We start from the raw sequence: 23440 nt of genomic DNA, 5'->3' as shown, positions 1-23440 counted from the left end.
GATTTTTGCATTTAAATGGCCACAGTAAAAAGATTGTCTTTTACCTCTTTCTGCACAAATGGCAGAAAGATTGTCTTGACTTCCTTCCACTCCTGCCTAGAGAAGGATTCTCCAATCCTGAGGACATGCTGTGATCTTAGGCATCGCTTCTCAGACGGGGAGGTAGCAGGGTGTCGCACCAGATCATGGGCAGCCAGGGCAAATGTGGGCAGCCAGATCTGAGCCCACTTGGGGATCAAAGCACCAACTAAGACGAGGATGGGTAAGTGGAATCCAAAGTCAAACCAGATGGGGAAACCAGGAGGGCAATCCAAGAGCAAAGCCCAAGGATGTGCTGAGTCAAGAAGCTGGGATACCATGCAGGGCGAAGCCAAGGAGCAAATCAGAGGGTACAGCGAAACGGTCTTGGGTCAGGTTGACCTGTTGCCCAGATGCTTCCTTTTTCCAGGTCATTGGGAAGTGGAGAGTCAGTTGACCCCAGCCATCCACTCCAGTGACAGGGCATTGGTGGAGGATTCATCTGCACTGAAAGCTTCACACCAGCTTTGACAGGCCTGGTTGGCTAGTCAGGAGATGGCAGGCCAAGATAAGTGGCCATGCCGTCAGGCCGAAGCATCAGGCTTGAGGCTGCAGCCTGACACGCAGCTTCTTCAGACCAGTAACTGTTCAGCAAGGGGAGGGGGTTGAGTCCCCTCACCTGGTCCGCTCTAGTCCTCTCCTTGTTCATTGCTCCTGCCACCCTTACAGTGAAAGGGCTATCCCTTCTTATTGTAACAGCAAGTTACCAGGGGCTGCAGGAGCTTTCATGTGAAAATTTACTTCCTGCAGTACCGACTGGACTTTCTTTGCCTTCTGCAGGTCAGCAGTTTGCTCTGACCCTCACCCTGCTCCCCCTTCATGTCTCCTCCTTTCTCTACCTGCCTCTTCTCCCCTCTCTCCCTTTCCTTTTCCCTCTTGTGTTCCACTTAGCTGAACCTCTGCTACTTCATCCCATGCTTCCTGGCCGCCTCCTCTCTCCATCCAGCCCCTACTCCAAAAGGGTATTATAGACTAGCACGCCACTTGTTACCACCATGCTCATATTGCTTGTGCGTTTTGCCTTTCCCCCACCCTGTAGCTGTCTTGTCCATTTAGACGGGCAACTCTTTGGGGCAGTTACCATCTCCAACAGTGTGTGTTAAGGAAATCGGAGGAGATGGCAAGAGCTGTTTCTGCTGTAGAGAAACCCCTCCAGTATAATCCTTCCCATAGTAAGGCTCGTAGATGTTGCCAGTGGCAGACTAGCTGCCGACATCGCTCCAAATGAAGTCTCAGTGGTGCTTTGTTCAGTAGTTTTATTTCCCTTTCTACTGGAAATGCTTCACTTAGCATGTATCAAGTTTGCATTTTTCTTTTGCATAGTGGCATCTCATTGGTGGCTCTTGGTCATCTTGTGATTGGCTAGTACTTCAGAAGGTCGACATCCTCCCCTAATAGAGGATTTTGAGTGTTACAGAGGCCTTGAGAAATGGATGGAAAATGGTCCATCCTGATAACTTTCAATCAATGGTTGTCTCAACATGTCTCAGTCTGCTTGTACCTCCTTTACTTAGGTCCGTCTTAGTCAACTGCTGTGGTCCTTAATAGGATGGAGAACATTTAGGGAAATATACATTTATCTCTTGGGACAGGATTTTCTGATGCAGAAAATCAATATGTGGAGCTTGAGTTTCATGGTTACAATGGTGCGGCATCAGGACGTAAATGGAGTTAGACTAGGGCTTAATGACAGGAGAATCAGGCCCTGACACTTCAAAAATAAGGCAGTGAAATAACTGTTGAGAAGATATATTTGTGCATTCAGGCATCTGCTATTTATCATGACAATGTTTCACTGCATGGCAAGCTGAATATCTGGAGAACTGTTTAAGGTAGTTAAAACTTTTGAATTGTGAGCTTCCCAGTATTTCTTTGGGGAGTATTGAATCGTACCATATGTCTTCCAAAGTTTGATACGAGTTTGAAGGAAACTTTAGAAAGAGATGACAGCATACCCCCTCCTAACCCCCTTACTGTGGCAAGGAGATTTGTTGTCAGCCTGTGGTTATTCTTTATTTAAGCTGAATGCATCAGTTTCTACCACAAAATGTGACTGATTCTGTTTCTCTTCCTAAATCAGATGGCCCTGTTCAAAATCATACTCTGTTGGGTATGGGCAGATTTGTTTTTGTCGCACACTGTGACTGGGGTACTAAAGTGAGCTCATCAGTATTCAGCTGAGCATCTTCAGGAGAAACTAAATACTTGGTCTCCTCCATCCCTGCCCCCCTGTTATCATACCGTCCCTGTTTAATCATAGGCATTGTTTTATCTCTTCCTTTCTGGCATTTAGATTGTTCAGTGCAACTATTACACTTCTCTATCCTTGCTAATTCTTGGGCTTATATAATAATTCAGATAAAGCCCATGACTGATCAGCTGGTACATTCCCATTGAAGTCGCAGGGAGGGGGGCAGGGGGAGTTAAATTACTGTTTTTACTTGGAATGCTTTGGAAACAATATGATAATTTGAAAACATAAATTTAAAGGAAAATGAAGCAATTTAGTAAAATTGACTCTCTATCTATGATTGTTTAGTTTCTGCCTTATCCTAAATTACCTCTGGTTATTTGAGCTGCAGTAACATCTTTCTCTTTCCTTCGGCTCTTCCTACTCATAAATTTTAGAGGGCTTTTAATGTGCACATGCCTGAAATGGGTAGTGAAAACAGCCTCCTATGGCAGGTATCTGTCGAATAGTTATAAATTCTGTTGGTTCCCCCCCCATGTCAAATCAACAAATGCAGCACAGTTCCAAAGTCACTTGTAATGTTTCCTATATGCTTTAAAGATCTCTAAGAAGAGGTTCTCAAGCCCTCTAATGCTATTATACTTTTAACTTTCATTTTTGCTTTATCTGCAGTTAATCATCTTTTACTACTAAAAACCAAAATTGGGTTTATTGAAACATTTCAGTTTTGATTATTTTTTTAATAAAGATGAAGAAGTCAACCTAATGGAATCACTGGAATGAAATGAGTAAAAATTTAAAAAAATTTAATAAGCTGCAGACTTGAAGATTTTATTAAGTGTATAAAAGGCAAAACTCAGTCACATTGGGTAGCGTGTTTCCCCATGTGTTCAGTCTCGGATCAATAGGGCGTGAGAAACATGCCATGTCAGAAATGACCTTTGCACTGTTGGACTGACTTTTTCAGGTACATTTCCAGAAGGGTGAGTTCTGCACACAACTCGCATTACCGATGGTACTTGCGTGTGTAACTTCCGTGCCGGTGATCAAGAGATGCTTTCAGAAGAGCAGCAGTGCTGAATTCAAATTTTATTCCCCGCAGTTCAGACCCATAAATGTATTTTGTAGAGTGTTTGTGTGTCTGTCAATCTATCAGATAGCTATGAAGCATCATGACTTACGATGCAGCTTTACGATTTATGAGTTTGGAGACTTTTTCTCACTCCTGGAAATAAAATGGGGTTTTTTTGCAGTGTACAGAATGGCTGATAATTCAGCGGGGCCTGGTGTTTATATATTTATAGGAGCGTGGCTGCAATTTTTAACTTGTTTTGCATAGATTCTTGTCTCCAGCAATATCCCTCACCACAAAGTCCCTCCTGTGTGAGCCTCTGCTCCTGCACATTGACTGGTAGGAATTTCTCTGGCTCCCAGTGTCTCTGTGCCACTTGAGTACCCAAGGTATCATCCGTGTCCCCTCATTTATTCCCCTCCTGATTGTGGCTGGTGAAGTGTTAAGCATCGCTCTGCTTGCTTTACATCTCTACCTCTTCTTGGTACTTTGTAATTGTTCGGCATGTTCCTAATCTTACGTGCACGCTTAAAATTTAGCCGACCTCCCCTGCGCCCCTCAATGTCTGGTAGACTAGAAGGATTTGGAGTCGAGATAGACAGCTGGTCTGGAAGCTCCCATGCCTCGCGTTCTTTGCCAGTAACCCCCCTGTTTGTTGTTTGCCAATGATGTCTTACCTTCTAGAGTTTCAGGTGTGTGCATGCGCGCGTTACCTGCCCTCAGGTGACCACAGCAATTAAATGCGGTAGTGACAAGAGCCCAAGAAATGCCTAGCTAGGTAGAATGTGGCGACTCATTGTAATTGTCTGTATGTTCCCTTGCTTTGTCTCTTTGTGTTTATGAACTTTTTAGCAGAAAACCGTTTCTGCTGGTGCACAAACCGTAACATCACATGACGCTGACTTTACTCAAACCAGAAGATTTTTGTGCCAAGGTTGTAACATTGTATCATTACTTCATTGTATCTGTGTGAAAATTTTAATTTCACGCCCTGCAGACTTCACTGTCTTCTGTGCACTCTGTTCATGTTGTTGCATAGAAGGGTAAGTCCCTGGGTCACATTCATTTTGAATTGTTTCTTTTTTTTTTTTTTTATAAGTAAAAGTTCTGTTTCCTTTGAGGTCTTGGTATAAAGTTGGGTAGGAGATGCTGGCAGAACAATAGCCACTAATTTTTTTTAAAGTTTCCTGAACGATGCCTCTCATGTTCCACAAAATATTCAGTATTGCGCGCGCACACATACGTACGTACGTACTTACCTATGTGAATAAATTTGTATACTTACATGAGGGGGAGAAGCTTTGTTCAGATACAGCCTTGAATTTCTTGTGAGCTCCATCCTGCTGCTTTTTCTCCTTCCCCCTGGTCTGAGGAAGGCACAGACAATGTCTCCTTACATGTCCCAAGCAGCCCTCAACTGTTTTTGCTCCTTAGACTGGATTTCAGCCCTTTCTGGTGTGCAGGTGGTAGCAGTGTAACCTCCCCTAACCTCACCACAAACGTGCCTTAGACTCGGTGGAAGAGAATCACGGTTCAGCCTACATTATTCGTTCAGTCCTTGGCCTCTTTTCTGATGCTATCAGTAAGGTTGCTAATTATGGTGTTTTTTGTGTAGAGAACACATCTGCTGAGTCTCACCACCTCATTTCACATAACCCGTCAAACAGCAGATGGAGGCATCTTTTGGTCACTTCCAGCCTGGGTTAGATGCAAACAAGCAGCATGGAAATGAGACGCTTAATATCAGTCCCCTGAGCCACTCATTCCTCTACTTCATTTTTTGTAGCGTCTCAGTGATATCATGTCATTCCTGACAGAAACACGGGATATCCACAGGTGTATGGTTATAGAAAAGTAATCCTGCCGAGCCCAGGATCATCTTTGCTAGTTACTGCTGGGAATGAACAAACTAAAATTTCCGTTCCCTACCCATCTGTTCAGTTGCAAAAAGTAGGTAATTTATCTCAGTGGGACACCTCCCGCCTGTGTAACATTTTAGAAATAGGTGGTTACGATGCAATGACTACAACGAAGGGCATCCGGCTCAAGTACCCTGCACTCCATGCTTTCCTGCTGGCATTTTTCTCTTGGAGGGGATTCTTCTAACTGGGCACGTCTACATGTGCACAGTTACTGCACTGTAACCTAAAAATTACTGTGCTGGACAGGCAGCACCTAGACGTGCACACCCATGTTATGCAGTAACTATAGTGAATATGCCGACTTGGGTGTAAATTTGATACCTGCATCAAGATACTGCGTGATGCAGGTATCAAATTACACCCGATTAATTAATGTGCAGTAAAGCATGTGTAGACGCCTTACTGTGCAGTAACATTGGACGTGTAAGGTGACGTAAGACATTAATTGACTTAACACTATGTGGGTTGAGCGGGCTGGACTGCACTGGCACTGCTTTCCCTGCCCCACCGAGTGAGCCACTCTGCTCGGCTCAGCCCGGGCAGGGTTGGGACTGCGTCCGCTCCTGGTGCCAGTTTCCCTGCAACACCTACTTCTGTCCTAGGCGTGCGCTGGGCTTCCCTGCCACCAGGATGCTGCCTGTGAGAGAAGCTGGGTGCAACGTAGGAGCCGGGGCTGAGCTGCATGGAGCCCCCAGCAGCCCACGTCACTTCTCTCTCAAGCAATGTCCTGGCAGCAGGGAAGGTCGGCACATGCCTCGGATGGAGGTAGGTGTTGCAGGGACACCAGCACTGGGATCTGGGAGCAGACGCAGCCCCAATCTAGCCTGGGCTGAGCGGAGCAGAGCAGCTCACTCCATGGGGCAGGAAAAGTGGTGCCGGGTACTGCAGAAAATCCAGATGACACAGCCCCAGCCCTGCCCGCGCTGTGCTGCCCCCTTCTCCTGCAGGGACTCACAGGGGGCGGTGGGGAGGCTTTCCCACGTTTTCAGCATCTGCAGCACCATGGCACCTGGCGACAGCATGCTGCCCACACTGAGCTCCGGCTCGCTTTCCTCCGACGGGAAGCAGGAACATGGGGAAGAGGTTGGAGCCAGGGCTGGGGCTGTCTAGGGTGCTGACCAGGGCAGGCTGATGTTGGCACCTAGCAAGCCACATTACAGCACCTTTAAAGCCTTAACAACTGCATGTGTAGACAGCTGCCTAAAAACCACTTACTGTGCAGTAAATGCATGTGTAGACATGCCCACTGGGTAGCTTCCACAGCATCAAGCCCTATTCAATTCTTGTTTGCTTATGAAGCTTTGAATGGTGTTACTGGCTTTGCCATATGGCTCTTATTCATATTTACCACGCAACTCCAGCAGTTGCCCTCCTCCCACGCATTGCTTACATGCTGACTTAAACCACGTACTGTGAACATGCTGCATTCTTATGGATATTGTTTTACCCCTGACACTTTTGCTTGAACCATATATCCTTCTCTTTCATCTGTGAAATCTCAGTTAATTCATGCATTTCCCCAGAGAGCTACAGTATACTTGGAAATGAATAGAGCCCATACCCTTTTATCCCAGTGTGCAAAGCAGGGGGGTTGATGGTGCTGGCTCGGTTACTGTTTCTCCAGAGGTTTTGTGTGCCCTTCCAGAGTCTCAGGCCATGCGGGCCCCTGCATGTAGCGCTAGGGCATCAAGGCTCAGATCCTGTGCTGCTTACCAGACAGTCTAAAACTTAGCCCCTGCAGCGGATGCCTCTCCTCAAGATGGTAAGCCTGTCTTATGGAGCAAAGCATTTAGTTTTGATAGTGAGCAGATGCACATCTTCAGGGAGTGGAGATGTGTCCCACGAAGGCACAGAGCTCTTCCAGTCTTTCAAAAGGCAGACTGAGCTTCCAGCTCGTTCAGAAGGAAGATGCATCTCCCTGGACCTTTTGTCATGGAGAGATCGAGCTCCTTCACATGTTTAACTGGCAGTACTATTGACTGGGGAGGAAGAGGACCCAGCCACCTATTCCTTGTCTGCCTTGTGGTTAAGGTACTTGCCCAGAAAGTGGGACACCAGGGTTGTGGGCTACCCTAATCAGAGGGGATTTGAACCCCATCTCCCACTTCCCAGGAAATTCCCCAAGCTACGAAGCTGTAGGTGAGGCAGAGCATCTTGGCCCAATGAGCAACTGAGTTTGGGCTGGTAGGAGAACAAGCAAGCATGGGTGGGACTGTGACCTTGTGGGCTGGTAGTGTCTTGGAGGGCAGGAGCCCTGGGTTCTGGTCCAGGCTCCCAATGCTATTTCACCCTATGACTGCTGAATGCACAATTGCTGGAGTTAGTGAGCGGGGAGGTCCAGCAAAGGCTGTGTTAGGTAAATGCCTCTTTTAAGTAACTAGGCAGTGAGGAGTATAGTTTGGAGCAGGATATCACTGAAACACTGATGCCCATGACTTGAGTCCCCTGGCTAAATTACTGACTGAAAAAAGTAACTTAGTCCAAGGCCCCTGTTACGTATATTGTCAGCGAGACACAGCATTGCAAGGAGCATACAACTGAGGGGCCCTTCCTGCAGTGGAGAACACCCTCTCTTCAAAGGGAGGTGAGGACATTTAGCTTCCTGCAAGTTTGTGGCCTTTCTACACTAAGTGTGAGGCTTATGTGCCACCAGATGACTCTATTTTATGTCCATGTAATTCCAATAATGCCAGCAATGTCTGCAGAAGAGAAGACTGAGGGGGATTGAATAGCAGAGGATGGAGCAATGGGCTCAAGTTGCAGTAAGAGAAGTTGAGGGTACATAGCAGAAACAACTTTCTCACTAGGAGGGTAGTAAAGCACTGGAACAGGTTACCCAGAAAGGTGATGGAGTCTTCATCCTTGGAGGTTTCTAAGATTCGGCCCGACAGAGCCTTGGCTGGGATGGTGCATTTGGGGCTTGTCCTGCTTTGAGCAGTGTTTGGACCAGACATGACCTCCTGAGCTCCCTTCCAGCCCTCGTTGTCTAGGATTCTATGAAAGTTCCAGCAGAGAGGAGTGGAAAAAGCAGGGGTGGATCAGGATGAAGCCTGATCAGAAAATAGGTTTCTGAAACCATTTGCAGTCTCTTTCCTATTCCTTTGCTCCAAAGTCTGAGCTAGTGTGGTAAAGGCACAGCAGATTTTGTAGCCAACAGCACACCAAGGTGTGATGATACGGTGGCAGTACAACCAGCTGCCTTTGACTCTGATCAGGTAGCCATATACAGCTGGGTTGGCTAGTGCAGCCTGCACCACGAGTGCAGAATGAGGCTCAAATTCATGCCTCTGGATTCTGTAGCAAGACACCGCAGCCTCTATCTGCCACCCCTGTCCACGTGACATGAAAGTGCCCCAAAACCCACGTGCATAATTTGAACCATGTTGATTACTGTCAGCATTCTCCTTGTGAGTCTCCTTTCCCATTCCAAATTCTCCTTCTGATATAATCCTAGTCCTTTAACCAGCGATACCAGGATACATGCTTTTTTTTTCCTTTTGTGACCAGGTATTTTCAGCATTTAAGCCAGCAGTCTCTTCCCACTCCACACTTAATTCTTCCCTTCTGTGCCCATTCCCTGCCACCATCCTGCTCCCACAAGCACAGCACGCTTATGACGGTATGTGGCTATGGCCGTGGCCCTGCTGTTGCATGGATGAGGAGCGCCGCACCTCCAGTGGGTAATTCAAACTGATGGGTTCTTATCAGACTTGCCAAGCCTATCCATCCAAATGTCTATTTCTGTCCTAAAGACCAAGCAACCATAAAGTTGAAAACCATGTTGCATTTTTGGAATCTTAACTTTCAGACAATGCGTTTATGAATTATTTATGCCGAATGGGTTTTCAGTAATGTGCGGCATAAAATGGAATGAATGCGTATCCAGACTTGGCCTGAGCTCTCCAAAGAGCATGCTAATAAACAGAATGATAACCTACCATCACTTTTGCCCTGTAAGATTTACAGGGCAAGTACTTTTTTTTTTTCTTTTTTTATTTCAAACGTTCTGTTCTTAATTTATGTCAGTTTGTCAACTCGCAACTCTGGTGTTTTGTTTTAAAGTATGGCTTGGTGACTGACTTTCTGTTACTTAAAGGAGTCTACCAGCGCCTCCCTCCTTTCCCCCTTCAACCAAGTGTCTGCAAATTTTACTTGTCGTACTGGCATACCGCCATGCTAAATTATGCTTTAATTTACAATTAGTAGGAAGTGGCAACTGCACAGAGCAGCAAACCTTTAATTTAAAATGGCCATTATACAAGCTCATGATTCTCCAGAATGATTAAGATATTGAAAAATAATTAAGATCTCTTTAGATTTTCAGACATTTTAAAGTGCTTGGCTTATTTAAATTTTGTAAACCTCTCTGAAATGGCTACCTTCATAATGACAAGAATGCAGGATATTATAGAGTTGCAACGTGGTGTTTATTGATATCTGAATGGTCTCATGGTAACTTGTTTTCAAGGATGTAGCTGACAGGGCAGAGATAATTAAGGGAACAGAACAATTTTGTTGATGCTGTATTTATGACCCAGATACCTTTTTCCAGATGGACCCCAAACCATTAGACCAACCACGACCTTTCCGTTCAATACTAGGTGAATTTTATTGATACACAGTGATGGCAGAGAAGAATAATGCAAACAATTCTATATCTCTACCAGTCTTAGAGTTGTCATCAGAGTCGAGGTACATCTGGCCAGTACACGAGCTTCACCCTGAGGTTCTCTTGAATGTCAGAGGTCAGCAGCCTGGAGGTTGGAGGCTGAGGCCCACCCTCCCCCAGTGGCATGGTGCCTCCTTATTTGGGGGGGGGGGGCACTTGCCTCCCCAGCAGAGAGTCAGTGACTGGGGGGGGAAGTCCCCCCTCAGCTGGTCCTGTCAACTCGCAACTGGCAGCAGTGCACCACTGGCCACAGAGGAACTGCTTCTCCTGGCGCCCTCCCTGGCCAGCGCGCTCAGGAGGGGCACCAGCAGTCTCGCCTGCCCCTTCTGCCCAGGAGTGCTGCTGTCTGGGGGTGCACATGCACCCAGTATGTGTCACCACTGCCCAGTGGGGCGTACGAGATGGGCTGGTGGTATGCCCTCTGTCCATGGTGGCCTCGGGTTCCCTTCTCAGAGACCCTTTGCTGCTTTGAAGTCCTTTCTTTTGTATTCTTTTCTCCCCGTGTTATAACTCTTCATCTCTAGCTATCACTGATTGGTCTCTCTGTTGTCATCATACTGTCCCTGTTTGGTCCTGTCAGCATATTCCTTTGTTTCACAATCCCATCCCATGCACGGATCTTCATTTGGGCTTTACCGGTGTTTCCCTAATTTGGTCTGTTCCCCCAAAACCAGAAATCCCAAGGGCTCTGCAGCTGGGTGCGGTGACCCGGTGCCGCCTTATCTCATGTTATGAAACAGTGTGGTACATGTATTTAATTTTCCAGCCTGTGTGTCTGCTGGCTTCAGACACACACAGCAGGCCTTGAGGAAACTTTCAGAAACAATGCTTTTAGAAATCAATTAACCCTTGCTGTTGACTTGTACCATTATTTTAATGCATATCTACCTTACCTATAAGAGGGTTCCCAAAAGCAAATCTCTAAATACCATTTTCTAGCCATCAAACTTGACTGCCTGATTCTGCTAGAAAACACCTTAAGTCACAACAATAGAAATTTAGGTGATCAGCAAGAAGGAGGGGGCGAGGGAAAGAGTGTAGGTCCCCAGTGGGAGTCGGTGTTGGTTTAGATGTTGCATTAAACAGTCTGTGAAGTATTTAATTGGGATTAAAAACAAATGAGAGAACACATTGCAATGAACCACCCCCATTCCAAATATTTTGATGTAAAAAGGCAGAGGGGTAGCAAAATCTACTCCCCTCACACACAAAAAACTCAAACAGAATAATAAAATCTGATCCCCGCCGGAGGCAATGGTAAAGCTCACATTGACTTCAGCAGGGTGGGATTTGAAACAATTGCATTCATATTTTTGCTCCTCTGTGTGATGAGGTTTTAAATCTTACACAGCGTACTAGCATTTCTTGCCACAGTGGTTAGGAATTCAATGAGCGCTCACAGTTCAATAACTAAATGACAAGGTAGGAAACTTCAGAATTGTAACGTGGTTATTAGTGCTTGACCTGAAACTATGTAGATCTCCAAATGACTGCACCTGTGGAAACAAGAAGCTGATTTATTGCTGAGGGCTGGTTAAGAAGTTGGGCTGCGCCTGAGAAGCAAGGCAACCTGTTAATCATGTGAATAATGCTGGAAGGCAGTGGGTGCTTTGAGGGACTAGTGCCTCTGAAAATCAGGCTTCTGTTATTTATGCGTGCCCCCTAAAGAGTGGCATGTTTCAGAAATGCTGGCAGAGGCTCTGTAACCTGCAGGCAGACTTGTACAAAATGGTACCAAGTTTTCTATTAAATACCCCACCCCAAAATTTCTAGACACTCTTCAGACAAAGAAGATAATCACTCCTATCTTAAAAAGGAGTGACAGTCTAAAGAGAGAGAAGCTCTGTGGTAAAAGAAACCAAAAACAAAGGGAAAGGGCAAGTGACTGGAGGAGAAGGGCTCATGAGAGCATGAGCCAGTATTTGGCTCGGCCTGCACTTTGATCTGTTTCTCTTTTTGAAATCTATATTTTGATAGAAATCGAATATTAATAGAGCAAAAAGTGCAAAGGATTTTTTTTTTTGTTCGTGCGGTTAGGATCCCTGGGTGCTGTACAGACCACACTAAGGTATATATTCTGCCCTGAAGAACAAGACGAGCAAAGGGGAGGTGGGGGCTACGGTGAGGGTAGAACAATCAAAGGGATGATTTCCAAATCCTAGGTCTGCTGCTTGTTTTTTCTTTTTATGCTTTGAGCAAGCACCACAACAAGCAAGGCACGCGGGAGGCTGAGTTGATAGGAAGGGAGCTGGAAAGCTAAGAAAGTGTTGCAAGTGCAAGGAGGGTATTGTTCTTTGGTGGTTAAGTGCAAGCAAAGATGGGCTATTTGTGTCTCGAGGGGAAATGATTGCAGAAGGAAGTGCAGTTGCAATGATGACAGCCAGCTGGACACTACGGTCGGTGAAGCAGCAGTGAGAAAAATGTCTGTCTAATCAGCCCTCACCCAGGGCACGGGGACTGAGCTCTTTATCCGTTATTAAGCCAGTGCTGTTCTCTCTGCTGCAGGTGAGATACAAACCACCAGCGCTCAGCCAGTTTCAGAATCAAGGCCTTCATCACTCCTGTTTATCACGTGGAAGGATTTGACCCCATAACTATGCCACGTGTGGCCAGTTCAGGTTAGCAAGGGCGTGACACTATTATCAAAGTCTTTCTTCCTTCCCAACCCCATCCGTGATCTTACAGAGGACTGTGGTCTCTGATGGCATTGCTCACGAGATTCAGCGATATTGCCTGACCCCACCAAATATGAGAGAGTGTCTGGTGCAGTTGTAGGTCAGGTTTTATGGCATGCAGTGATGTATTGCACTCAGGTGTATCAATAGATACAGATTAGACGGGGGTTTCCAGAGCAGTATGAAGGCTGCTAAAAAGCCAGTGTGATTTTTGGGGGTTGCATCATGTTGTGCAGAGGAGCTCAGCCCCTTTAACAGCTCTGGTGCAAGTCTGCCACGGGGCCGTTGTGCTCATTTCTGGGTGCCATGTTCCCGAAAGATATTGACAAATTAGAGGAAGCTCCGAGAAGAGCAACAAAAATTATCAGGAGGCTGGAGGGATTGATTTATGAGAAAAGATTAAAATATGTCTGGCTTGGATAAGTGATGACTAAGGTTGGGAGGGGGGGCTATAATAGTATTCAAATACTTGAAGGGTGTTAACGTCAGAGAGAGATGAATTTCTAAGTATTGTGAAAGATCTGTGAGTATAAGTAATGGTGTGAACTTAAGGGGGAGGAGGGAAAAAACTTCAGCTGACTATCAGGAAAAACTCCCTGACCTGTGTGCGTACGTGTCTGGAAGCAGAATGGAAAGGAGCACCTTCCCCTCTCCTGGACCCAGCAGGAAATGAGTGGGGAGCACGTGTGATATTTGCTACACGAGAGATCTCTCCGTGTGCTTGTTGCGCTCCTCCTCCCCCCTCCTTTCAGGGCAGGGAATTGGGCTCAGGAATGTCTGTTCAGTGCATCCTTCACCCTGATCAGGGCCTCTAAGTGTTTTGGGAATATGAGAAAAGTAGTAACGCCAGCGCAAGATGCATTTGGCTGGGGAATAGACTCCCAAGGGACCTGATTGTTGGAGGCAAAGTCTAGGAAGCGCATTGTATGGTTGGTTTTCTGTCACCAGGAAGAGACGGCTGCATGATCCAATAGGTTTGTCCTTCCTTCTCTAGCTTACGATTCTGTGAATACTGCCTTAGAGAGCATCATAAAAGTAGCTGATCCTCTAAGCTTGTTGTTATGTGGGTGTGGGTTTTACGGTGCTCTGGGGTGCTCCTCTCACTAAGGAGACTATGCAGATATATTCTGTATTATGTTGCCCGATGTATTCTAGATAAAAGGCTCGGATCCTTTTTTAATTGTGTAGAAAATATTGTACTGCCTGCACTTTGACATGCATGCATTTGGAAAATACACATCAGGTGCTAGCACCCGAGCTACATTATCCCCATTGTTTTAGGATTTAAGCAAACAAGGCAGCGGTAAAGGTTTTCTTCTCATGTCCTGCAGTGCACGGGCAGTCTAGGGCAGTGGTTCTCAATCTCTGTGGACTAGAGGCATCCCTCGAGGGACTCAGGCACCCAAGAAAATTCCAGTTTGCAGTTCTCACTTTCTTTTGTGACTGCGGAGAAACAATAGGGCAGTGCTGTTGTAAAGAACTCAGGAAGACCATCGCAGTCGCAAGGTGTTTAACACCACAAATTCCTGTTGAAACCTGTAGGTTTTATCTTGCGAATCATGTTCACACACCTGGCAGTGCTAACATCGCACCTTTGAAAAGACCTTCAGGCACTGGTCTAGGGTGCATCTGTACCAGCCTCAAAGTATTGTAGCTGTGCCTTCGGGAAGCTCCGTTATAAACCAGCATCTTCCCCTTGTTCACTGTCTTTTTTACTTCCTGACCCAGGTCCTCCTTCACTCCTTGAACCCATAAGTGCGAAGGCTAAAATCTTGCAAATGCATGTCTCCTGTTTCAGTATCTTGGGAGTTAGCAGCTGGGGATGCCTGGCGCTCTCATCATTTCGTATCTAATTTGTTTAAATCCCTCGACATCCAGCTTTCCGAACGGCTAGCTCCCATGCACCTGCTCATATCTTCACTGCAGAGTTAGCCCAAGCTCTCGCCTAGGTGCTGTTCTGTCTCTTCTTTTCACCCAGTCACACAAATGGCTCACTCGCGCTCCATGGTACCTGCAACCAGCGCGAGCTGGCCTGTCTGGGGGAATGGATTAGAGCCTGTATTCCACTTTCACTGAAGCTGATTACCTGCCCTCTTTGTCAGTGAAATCACTCAAGTGCCAGTTGTCCTCCAATGCTTTCTCACAATTCACTGGGACATAATAGAGCAACTTAGCTTGCTGCAGCCCAATGCCCCCAGCGAAGCGCAGTGTTTGAGGGGAGGCAGAGCACTCAGCGTTTTGCATTGGAGTTAATTATTGGCTATTGAATCTATCCAAAGGTGCCTTTTATTCCCCCTCTTCTGCTAAATTACTTTGACAAAGCAAATGGCAAATGCCAAAGCTATATAACCTCCACCCAGTTCAGTTTCCCTCTCTGTAAAATGGACCCATCACCTCTATCCCAGAAGTGTTGCTGGCTGCATTTAGCATCTATAAAGTTCTTGGAGACGGATGCTGCTCTAGGAATACAAAGTGGTAGTTTAGTATCGTGCCTCCATATCAAAGCCTGCTGGAATCCAAAGGCAGTTCATGTAACATTAGTAAATCACTGGGAGCTTTATGTTGAAAATTCAAACGAAAGAATAAAAATAAACTTTTTATTTCATTGGGCATTGCAGTTAAATAAAAGTAAACCTATACAGCTACTAATCTTTGATACCATATTGCCGGTGTGCTTTGTTGATATGCCATCGCCTTGCAGAAAAGGCGCACTGTGTGTTTTCTAGACATTTATGGTCAAAGAATAAATTTTCAGAGACTGTAAATGAAAAGATATCTGAACATGATGATCAAATAATATCTGACACTGCTTGTTTAAGGAAATATACATATATCTCGCTGCTGGAGTGTTTATGACTCTAATAAATCTGGTTATTTTTCCTAGTGGGGAAATTCCTAGTGGCTCCTCCAAATACCGAAGTTGTTTGTGATTGCTCTGTTTTCTGCAGATGGGAGCAGATGATTTTATTAGTTAAACTGTACGGTGCAATACCAAACCATCATATAGCTAACTGTATAAGTTATAAATTGCACTGTGTACTTACAATATTCTGCGTTGTGCTGGCAATGGCTGACAGCTCCACATTAACAGTGCAAAGTCGTATTCCAGTATCTAAACACATTTATTGGTTTAGTCCATCAGAAGGCAAGGGTGCTGTGGAGTTGCTGGTCCACAACTGTAGTGGTTTTCATATGTCATCATGTCTCCAGGACCTGCTAGGTTTGGGGTGTCACATTCCCCAAACTATGCCTTTTTCTCAGGAACTGTGTGAGAATCTGGGCGGAGGTTTGTATAGTCTGTCCCTGGTGACCCTCACCCCTGCATTGTAAATGAGAGAACCAGTTGTTCCTGGAGAGTCCTACATCTCTGCATATCAGTTGTGAGATCCTTTTCTATTACAGCTTGGTTTGAAATCCAGTGCAATGTAAAACACACTGGAGCAAGAGTCTTGCTGGCCCGAAAGGAGGCAGAGGTGAGGGTAAGGGAGACCGACCGCTTCCCCTGCTTGAGCAGCTGCTCTGCTTTTTGTTCCCTGTCCTGTGCCCCTATCCAATCTGCTACTTTGTTTTCTGCTCCCTTCCCTATCTACCTTCGCATTGCCCTTCCCCATCCTGGTCTGCCACGTGCAGATGCTTCCTATGTGTGGCCACGCAGGTTAGCCATCCCTGTTGTAGACTGAATCAGAGATGCATAAACTTCCATGAACAAGGGCAGACGTAGCAAGCTCTTGCTCATGAAAACTTATGCATCACTGATTCAGTTAGTCTTTAAGGTGCAGCTCTACCCTGCCTTCTGCCTGACCTCAGACTAACGTAGCCACCTGCCTCTCTCTGTTCTTGGGTTTTGCTCAGACACCTACAAGTCAGGAGATTCGGAGTTAAGGTTATTCGGCCAGTGCTGTTCCTTTCACGTTGCACATAGATTTACCGATGGAAAGGGTTTGCTCTTTCCTGTGCCAGTAGTAACGCTGTGCACTGTTGGTGAGTGACATTTGGAAGAGCAACTTTGTTTGAAATTTTCCTGGCTTTTGAGCGCTGCTTCCGGCGGCTGTTGACGTTGTGCCGAACTACCATGCCACGCAAATAATAATGACCTCCGTTTTGCTGCTGCTTTTAACTAAGAACATAGCAGCACGAGATAGGTCTTCTGTCAAGGAGGATATACCTCGGGACCTCAGGAATTTGACAGTACCCCTTTAAATATTCGGACACAAAAAATGGTGAGAAAATTGGCTATGCGGTGTTCGCACCTTCCTAGATCAACTCTGCTGCCTCCAGCCAGATGCAGTCTGATGTCACCTAGACAAACCAGGGCAAACTATTATCATGGGATTAAACACTAAATACCTGCGAGGAGCATTCTCTTCCATCAGATAGTGCTCTGTTAGCAGAGTTCGTTCATTTTATTGCATATATAACTGTGGTGTCAAATAGACTGATTTGCAACAGCTGGTCTTTTAAATAATCTTTGCTATTTGCTGCTCTTGTAATCTGCCAAATCATTTAGCCTTCCTGATAGCAAAAATGCTGTAAAACTTAGATAAACTTGCAGAAGAAATTAGCTCCGAGGTGCTGCCGAAATGTAGGGGTGGCATGTTCACTATATAAATGTACTTACAAGCCTGGTTCTTCCCCCTCCCCCCGCCTCCCCAGAACCTAATCTGTGATTGAATGTGGCTGCCGGAAAAATTGAAATTTTGTGATAGCACCACAGCCGGGGAGATAAGCGTTTGTACGGTAGGCTGGATTAATCTGGAAGGGAGTTTCAGGTGTGGCTCATGAAAACAGCTTGTGTTAAGAGGTTTTCTCTAGGCCACATCTGTGTTGGCGTGTCCGGTCCAAGGCATCCCATCTGCATAAAGTTCATCTCCGGACAGTTTGGAACAATATCCTGAGTTGTGACCAGGTGCCTCCATTATAGGGAGTCCAACTTGAGACAGCCGAAAGGGGTCCAGCTTGCAGAGGACAAATGCTCAGCACTTGTGTAAGACTTAGGCTTCTTTTATAACGGGTCCTGAGTCAGGCCCCAAATTCACTTGTAATACCTGAAACTTTGACCAGGGTATCTACAAAGTGCCATGTTAGTGAGAGCTGTCAGTCACTTAAATGATCAAGTTCAAATGAACAGAAAATCTCTTTCCCTCTCTTTTGTTACATTTGTTGGGCTTTGTTGGAGCAGATTTCAAGAGGCAGGTCTAGAAAGGCTGAAACGTGAGCAAGAAAGTCTCAAAATGGATTGAGAAAATGCAAGCTAATACATTAAGGGAAAAACCAGCCTGTGGAAACCGAACCAGAGTAAGAGCACTGAAGTGCAAAACCTCACTGACTTAGAAGTCAGAGTGGCCAGCAGGTAGGAAGAAGCCATAAAAATGATCAAAGACAATGAAAAGATTAACATAATCCAGTACACCTAGTGTTTAAAAGAACTGCAGCCATTGCCATCACAGTCAGCGTCTCCCTGTTGTTAACACTGTTAATTCCTCAGCATTCATGTCGTACTTCGATATTGCAGGCACTTTTGCGAGCTAACTGGGGAAAGGCTGGCCCTCGAAACGGCATCGTATACAGCATGCACTATCGTAGGTTGCCCAAGAAAGAACTGAAATTAGACAGCGCGGTTTGTGTCTCGGGGTGTAGGAGACCCACGTACTACCGCTAATTTGCTTAGGCGTCTTGCAACTCAGGCAACAAGTTCTGCAGCAGATTCTACAGCTGGAAAATATTTAGGACCCTGCTAATATCTTACCTTTATAAAGTGCTTTGAGGATTTACAAATGCAAGTGTAAGTGTGTATTAACTATTGACTATATATAGTTATCCGAGTGCTGGGATTAGCCAAGCAGTGACCAGCACTAACAATGTGGAACAAAGGGAGCCTTGGGCTGAAGCTGCTTGAGTTGAAATCTGTTTAGCTGGGGAGCAGTCTCCCAAGGGAAGTGGTAGAAGCTGTATTTCGTGAGACAATCAAAACCATACAGGAGCTACGAATAATAATAATAATAATAATAAAAAAAAAAAAATACTGTAATGATCCCTTCTGCGCTGGTATTTATATTAAGGCTCATCGCGTGTGAGTGTTAATAGGAAAGCTCTGTCTGACCTGCCTAGAGTAACTGCCGTGGCTCCGTATGTGTTGCTGCTCTGTATACGTTGTCATGCAGCTTCTCCCCATCTGCGCTCAAAGCTAAAAGGACAGCTTGAGTAATGGTTAGTATCTTTTGCCTTCTCTTTTGCTGCCTGAAGTGTTGATTTTGTATTACCGTACCTAGATTATATACCTCCGGTGCTTCAACTCTGCCCAGATTCCAGATACTGCAAAGAGATTTATAAGAAACATGGGTATTTTGTAACGTCAAGAATAAAGGTGCTTGCTGTTTTCAAATCCCTGGGAACAGAAATCAAGTGCAGAGCCTATTCAAACAAAGGCAATGCGTTTCTAAGTCATTTTAGCATTCCCTATGAGGGTCTGTCCTACACTCAGTCTGAATATTGGACTGTCATGCCTTTGAGCTGTTCTCTCCTGAATTTCTGGACTGCGAATGAGAGACTATCCAATTCAAATAGAAAACCTGGTGAGACTGACAAGTGAAAAGCAGGTATTCTCAAACTACAGTAAACTGCCCACTGAAACCTTTCCTGCTGCTTCTTCACGAGGTCTGCATGGAAGCCCATCCTAGGCATACAGGGCAAGGTCTCTTCTTCCCCCATCAGCACTGTCCCACATATCTCACTTAAGTTGGAGCTTGAGAGTTAGGACCCTTCAGTCCAGCGTGTATTTGATGCTGAAGTGCTTAACACGATTTCTTTTGCATGGTGTGTTTCCCCAGGTATGAAGACTCCCTGCTTGGCCTGGTGGAAGCAGTGAGCCCGGTTTGCAATCCGGGACAGCGCTACCGAGAGTCTCCCAACTGCAACAAAGCACATGCACCTCGTCACGGGAGCCACCGAAAACCCACATGGTACCAAGGCCCCTTTGATGTCAGAAGCCGAGCGGACGATCTAGAGGAGAGCCAGCTCCTAGAAGAGATATTCTTTATTTGACAAGGCTCATTCCTCCACAGCCACTTTGTAGATTTTTTTAGGACCTTTTTACTCCCGTTTCTGCAGTGGGTTTGTTTATGCAGCAAAGTATCATTTTTTAAATTATATGATTGGCAAGTAATTGTCTCCTCCCTCTAGGAATGAGCACGGTAGCTTCCTGTTTCATTTAAAAATGAATAATAATCATGTTGCAAGAACAACGGTGTTTGGCGAGTCCAGTCAGAAGGTGCTAGTAAGGGCTTTTATCCTCTTTTTTTTTTTTTGGAAACCAAAACTTCAGTGTGCCAAGCAATTATTCTAAAATATAATTTAAAATAAAAGCCCACAACATTTTGGATTCGATTGAAGTCATAGTTTAGTCAGCCTCATATCAGGAGTATATTTCATTATCGATTTTTAGCTGTAAAGTGGTTTGCAAGAGCTGCATAACACAAGAACCGCTGCATTTCAATTAGATTATTTTCTAATTACAAAGCAACCTGTTTAAAAACCTAGCATATTACAAAGGTACAAGCACTTTAATACTTTTCTCGGTGATTCTGCCATCTAACATCGCCTTCAGCATTCTGGTATTTACCGTGCTGAGATCTTAGGGGGGTTTCTCCCCAGCTCAGCTCTACGGTGTCTAATAACGCTAATAGATGTTGCAGGGTTAATGCACTATGCATCCTTTTGAAAAATGCTCCTACTTAAATCAGTGCTATTTAACAGAGGAGATATGCAGGGAAACATAACCCTTATATAGCTAAATATAAGCAGCCATTGTAGTGGTTCAAACTTTATTTGATGTCCCCTTAAAAATGAGATATGTAGTAGTCATAGGGTAAGAAAAGTGTTCTGACATTTTCACCAACTTGCACTATTTTGATACCATATCCAGGCCTGTTGTAAATAAGACAAATCAGTAATTATTTCCACTAGCAGCTTGGAATGCACATTTCCCTGCCGGCTTTAATTATTCATGCTGTATCTATTTCAGTTTATTTAAATGCACTCCCATCTACTGCATGCACTAGGTTATTTAAAGAAATGTGCAGAATTGGTAAAAATGACTGCAGATTAGAGGATTAATGGTCATTTTCTGCACAACCCAGTGTTCATATTTTATTGTAACAGTAGCCACCGGCATGTGCTCCTAGAAATATAAGGCTAAAATACTCATCTCGCCAGTAAAATTGCAGCGAGGGAAAGGTAGAATCGCATCAGCCCAGACGAGTTCTAGGCCATTGGTTCCCAGCTGGGTATGTGGCCCAGAACTGGTTCGTGACTAGTTCTCCAGTCATTCCTCCTTGTCTTAATGGCGATGCACATCTGTACTGATCCCCGGTGCACCATGCTTTCCCACCTCCGAATTGCTCATGCATGGATGAACCCGTGAAGGTACCACGTTCTCAGATGGCCATGCACGACTCGGCGTGCTTCTCTGCTCAGAGAATGCACCATGCTGTGTTCAGAGCATGCATCTGCTGGGAGCAAGAAAGAAAGGGTGGAAGCTACATGTTGGATGAAAGAAAAAGCCATTTCTGGGATGTACAGGGCAGGCAGGAACCCTGAGCTGTCTCTGGCAGAGGAGGGCTGGCAGCTGGACAGCAGCGCCATGGGGTATACGTGTTTTTGGGACAGCTCGTAGCAGCAGGACTTTGATAGCAATGATATGAAAAGGGAGAAGAGAGGGAAACGACATACCCTGAATTATTCTGGGCTGTTTATCTGGTCCAGTGTTACTGACAGGTTGGATAATGTCATTTTCTTGCATCGTGGCTGAATTTTAACAGTAGGTTGGAAGACTGAGGCCAGAAGAAGGAAGAGCAGCTGAAGCTGCCCCCTCTCCAAAATCAAAGTACACCGATTTCTTCCCACCCCTCTCTACAGAGATTCTGGGCCCTTCCCAGTATTCACCCTCATCTGAAGCGGCTGGCAGACTGGCTCCAGGTGGCAAAGCCTGCTATGATCTCCCACGGCCGTGACATGCACCCAACCATCAGAGTGAAGAAACTCTCTCCTGGTCTTCATGTTTCTGCTGTCAAAACACAGTCCAGCAAATTCTGTTTTGGGGCAAGAAAAAAAGGGAAGCAGGTGTTTGGGGAAAACGAGGAGGAAATAGGAAACAGGATACAAGTTTAGGTTTGCGGTTTTTGTGGTTTGTGTTAATTTTTTTTCAAGTTTGATTTTTTTTTATTTTTATTTTTTTGAAAGAACCACTTTTCTGGGTGTAAAACAAACATTTATCTTCATGTTGTAATCTTTTCCTTTAATGGGCTTTTTTTTTAATAAGCACTAACAGACCTGTGGAAATAGCAAAAAACTCGTGAACGGTGCCTTTGTGTACACATTCCAGAGGGGGGTACCGGGCTCTCCGGTTTCTTGTGGGTGCCAATATTTAACTGCTCGTAAGATTTTTGACAGTCTGTTTCACCCAGTAACTATTCTGAGTCTGACGGTGTTTGTCTTGGGTCTGTATTTTGGTCAGAAATGTATTTTTAGAAGGACACTGTCAGGGTTTTCAGCCTCCAAATTTGATCCACTCTTGATCCTGTATGTTGTAGCAACAAATCCTGGAGCGAAGAGGTTTAAAACGGCCTACTGGGGGAAGACCTCCAGTTGCTGAACCAAATAAAGACAAACCGAACAAGATCCAGACAAAAACCCACTTTTAAACACTTCTCGTGCTGGCTCAATTGCTGCGCTTATCAGCAGTATGCGAGGAACAGTGTTTAGCAGTCAGTGCAAGTAAAGATATTTTGCCATGAGGCACTACAAAGTTGAAGTTATTAAAACATTTATAGCCTTAGAAAAAAAAATCAATGGTTGTCAAATAAGAAAGGACAAAATCAGGAGTTGGGGTTGGGAGGAGAATTATTTTCCATCTGCCAAAACAATGGAGGAAATGCAAAAATTAAACTAGCAAAAGCAATCACTTGACAGTGTCCTTTTAAGTTTAAACTCCTATATAAGGAATCCCCACAGGGGAGTTACTCCAGTCATAGACAACTTGTCCAGAGTGCTCACAGACAATGTGCTTCAGCAATATATAAGGCCATGTCTTATGGGAACCTGGTGAAGTAACACTTCTCCTGCTGGGGTTACTCTCTAGACCTTCTTGTAGTTTGTATTCTTCCTAAATCACTTGTGTACACATGCGCATGTGCATGCGCACACACATGCACACACCACACACGATGTGTATGTACACATCCATACACGTGTGCACACACCCCTGCACCTACACCCATGAAGTGTGCCTGTTGTGTTAGCACTCTCATGCACTCTTGTGATCAGCGGATCCTTAAAGTGACATTTTCTTTCTATTTTTCTAACCTCTCCGGTTCCAGTGGTGAATCCTGTCCTAAACCTGAGGATATATTTGTATGCATGTGTGAGGTTTTAATTTAATAAATTATCTGAGTTTTTTTTTTTGTTCTCGTTTTATCTTTCAGACCACCAGTTGTTGCATTTTCTCCTTTGTTCTTTCTGTTTGGGGCATAGCAGTCGATGCTGAGGGACACAGGGCTCTGTACCAAGGTGGCGGTAGATCTCTGTCAGGTTGAATACCGCTGCTGAGGAGGTAGCTGCCCACCTACTTGTGGGACCTTTCAGCACGGACCAGTAGCTGCAAGATGGCTTTCCCCTCTTACTCTTCCAGAGTTTGCAGTGAACGAGAGCTAGCCATACAGCTCTTCTCACTCCGGGCCACTCACCTACACAGTCCTATAAGAACTAATCACCACCCTCTCCAGCATGTTTGTGAGTTCCCTTGGGAGGCTGTGGGGATTGATGGACTGAGATGCCATC

At 45.2% G+C, this 23440-nt stretch overlaps 1 protein-coding gene across 1 annotated transcript in view; it reads left to right on the top strand.

The window, feature by feature from the left end:
• Positions 1 to 23065, top strand: part of KIAA1328 (KIAA1328 ortholog) — a 210239-nt gene extending 187174 nt beyond the window's left edge. The window contains exon 11 of the mRNA XM_019531837.1: positions 19435 to 23065. Within this exon, the coding sequence (XP_019387382.1) occupies positions 19435 to 19648 (214 nt within the window). The 3' untranslated portion in view covers positions 19649 to 23065. The remainder of the gene's footprint in view (positions 1 to 19434) is intronic.
• The last annotated feature ends 375 nt before the right edge of the window (positions 23066 to 23440 follow it).

The sequence above is a fragment of the Crocodylus porosus genome, unplaced genomic scaffold (assembly GCF_001723895.1).
Source record: "Crocodylus porosus isolate Cpor-Errol unplaced genomic scaffold, CroPor_comp1, whole genome shotgun sequence".
Lineage (NCBI taxonomy): Eukaryota > Metazoa > Chordata > Crocodylia > Crocodylidae > Crocodylus > Crocodylus porosus.
This window is presented reverse-complemented; position numbering and strand designations above follow the sequence as displayed.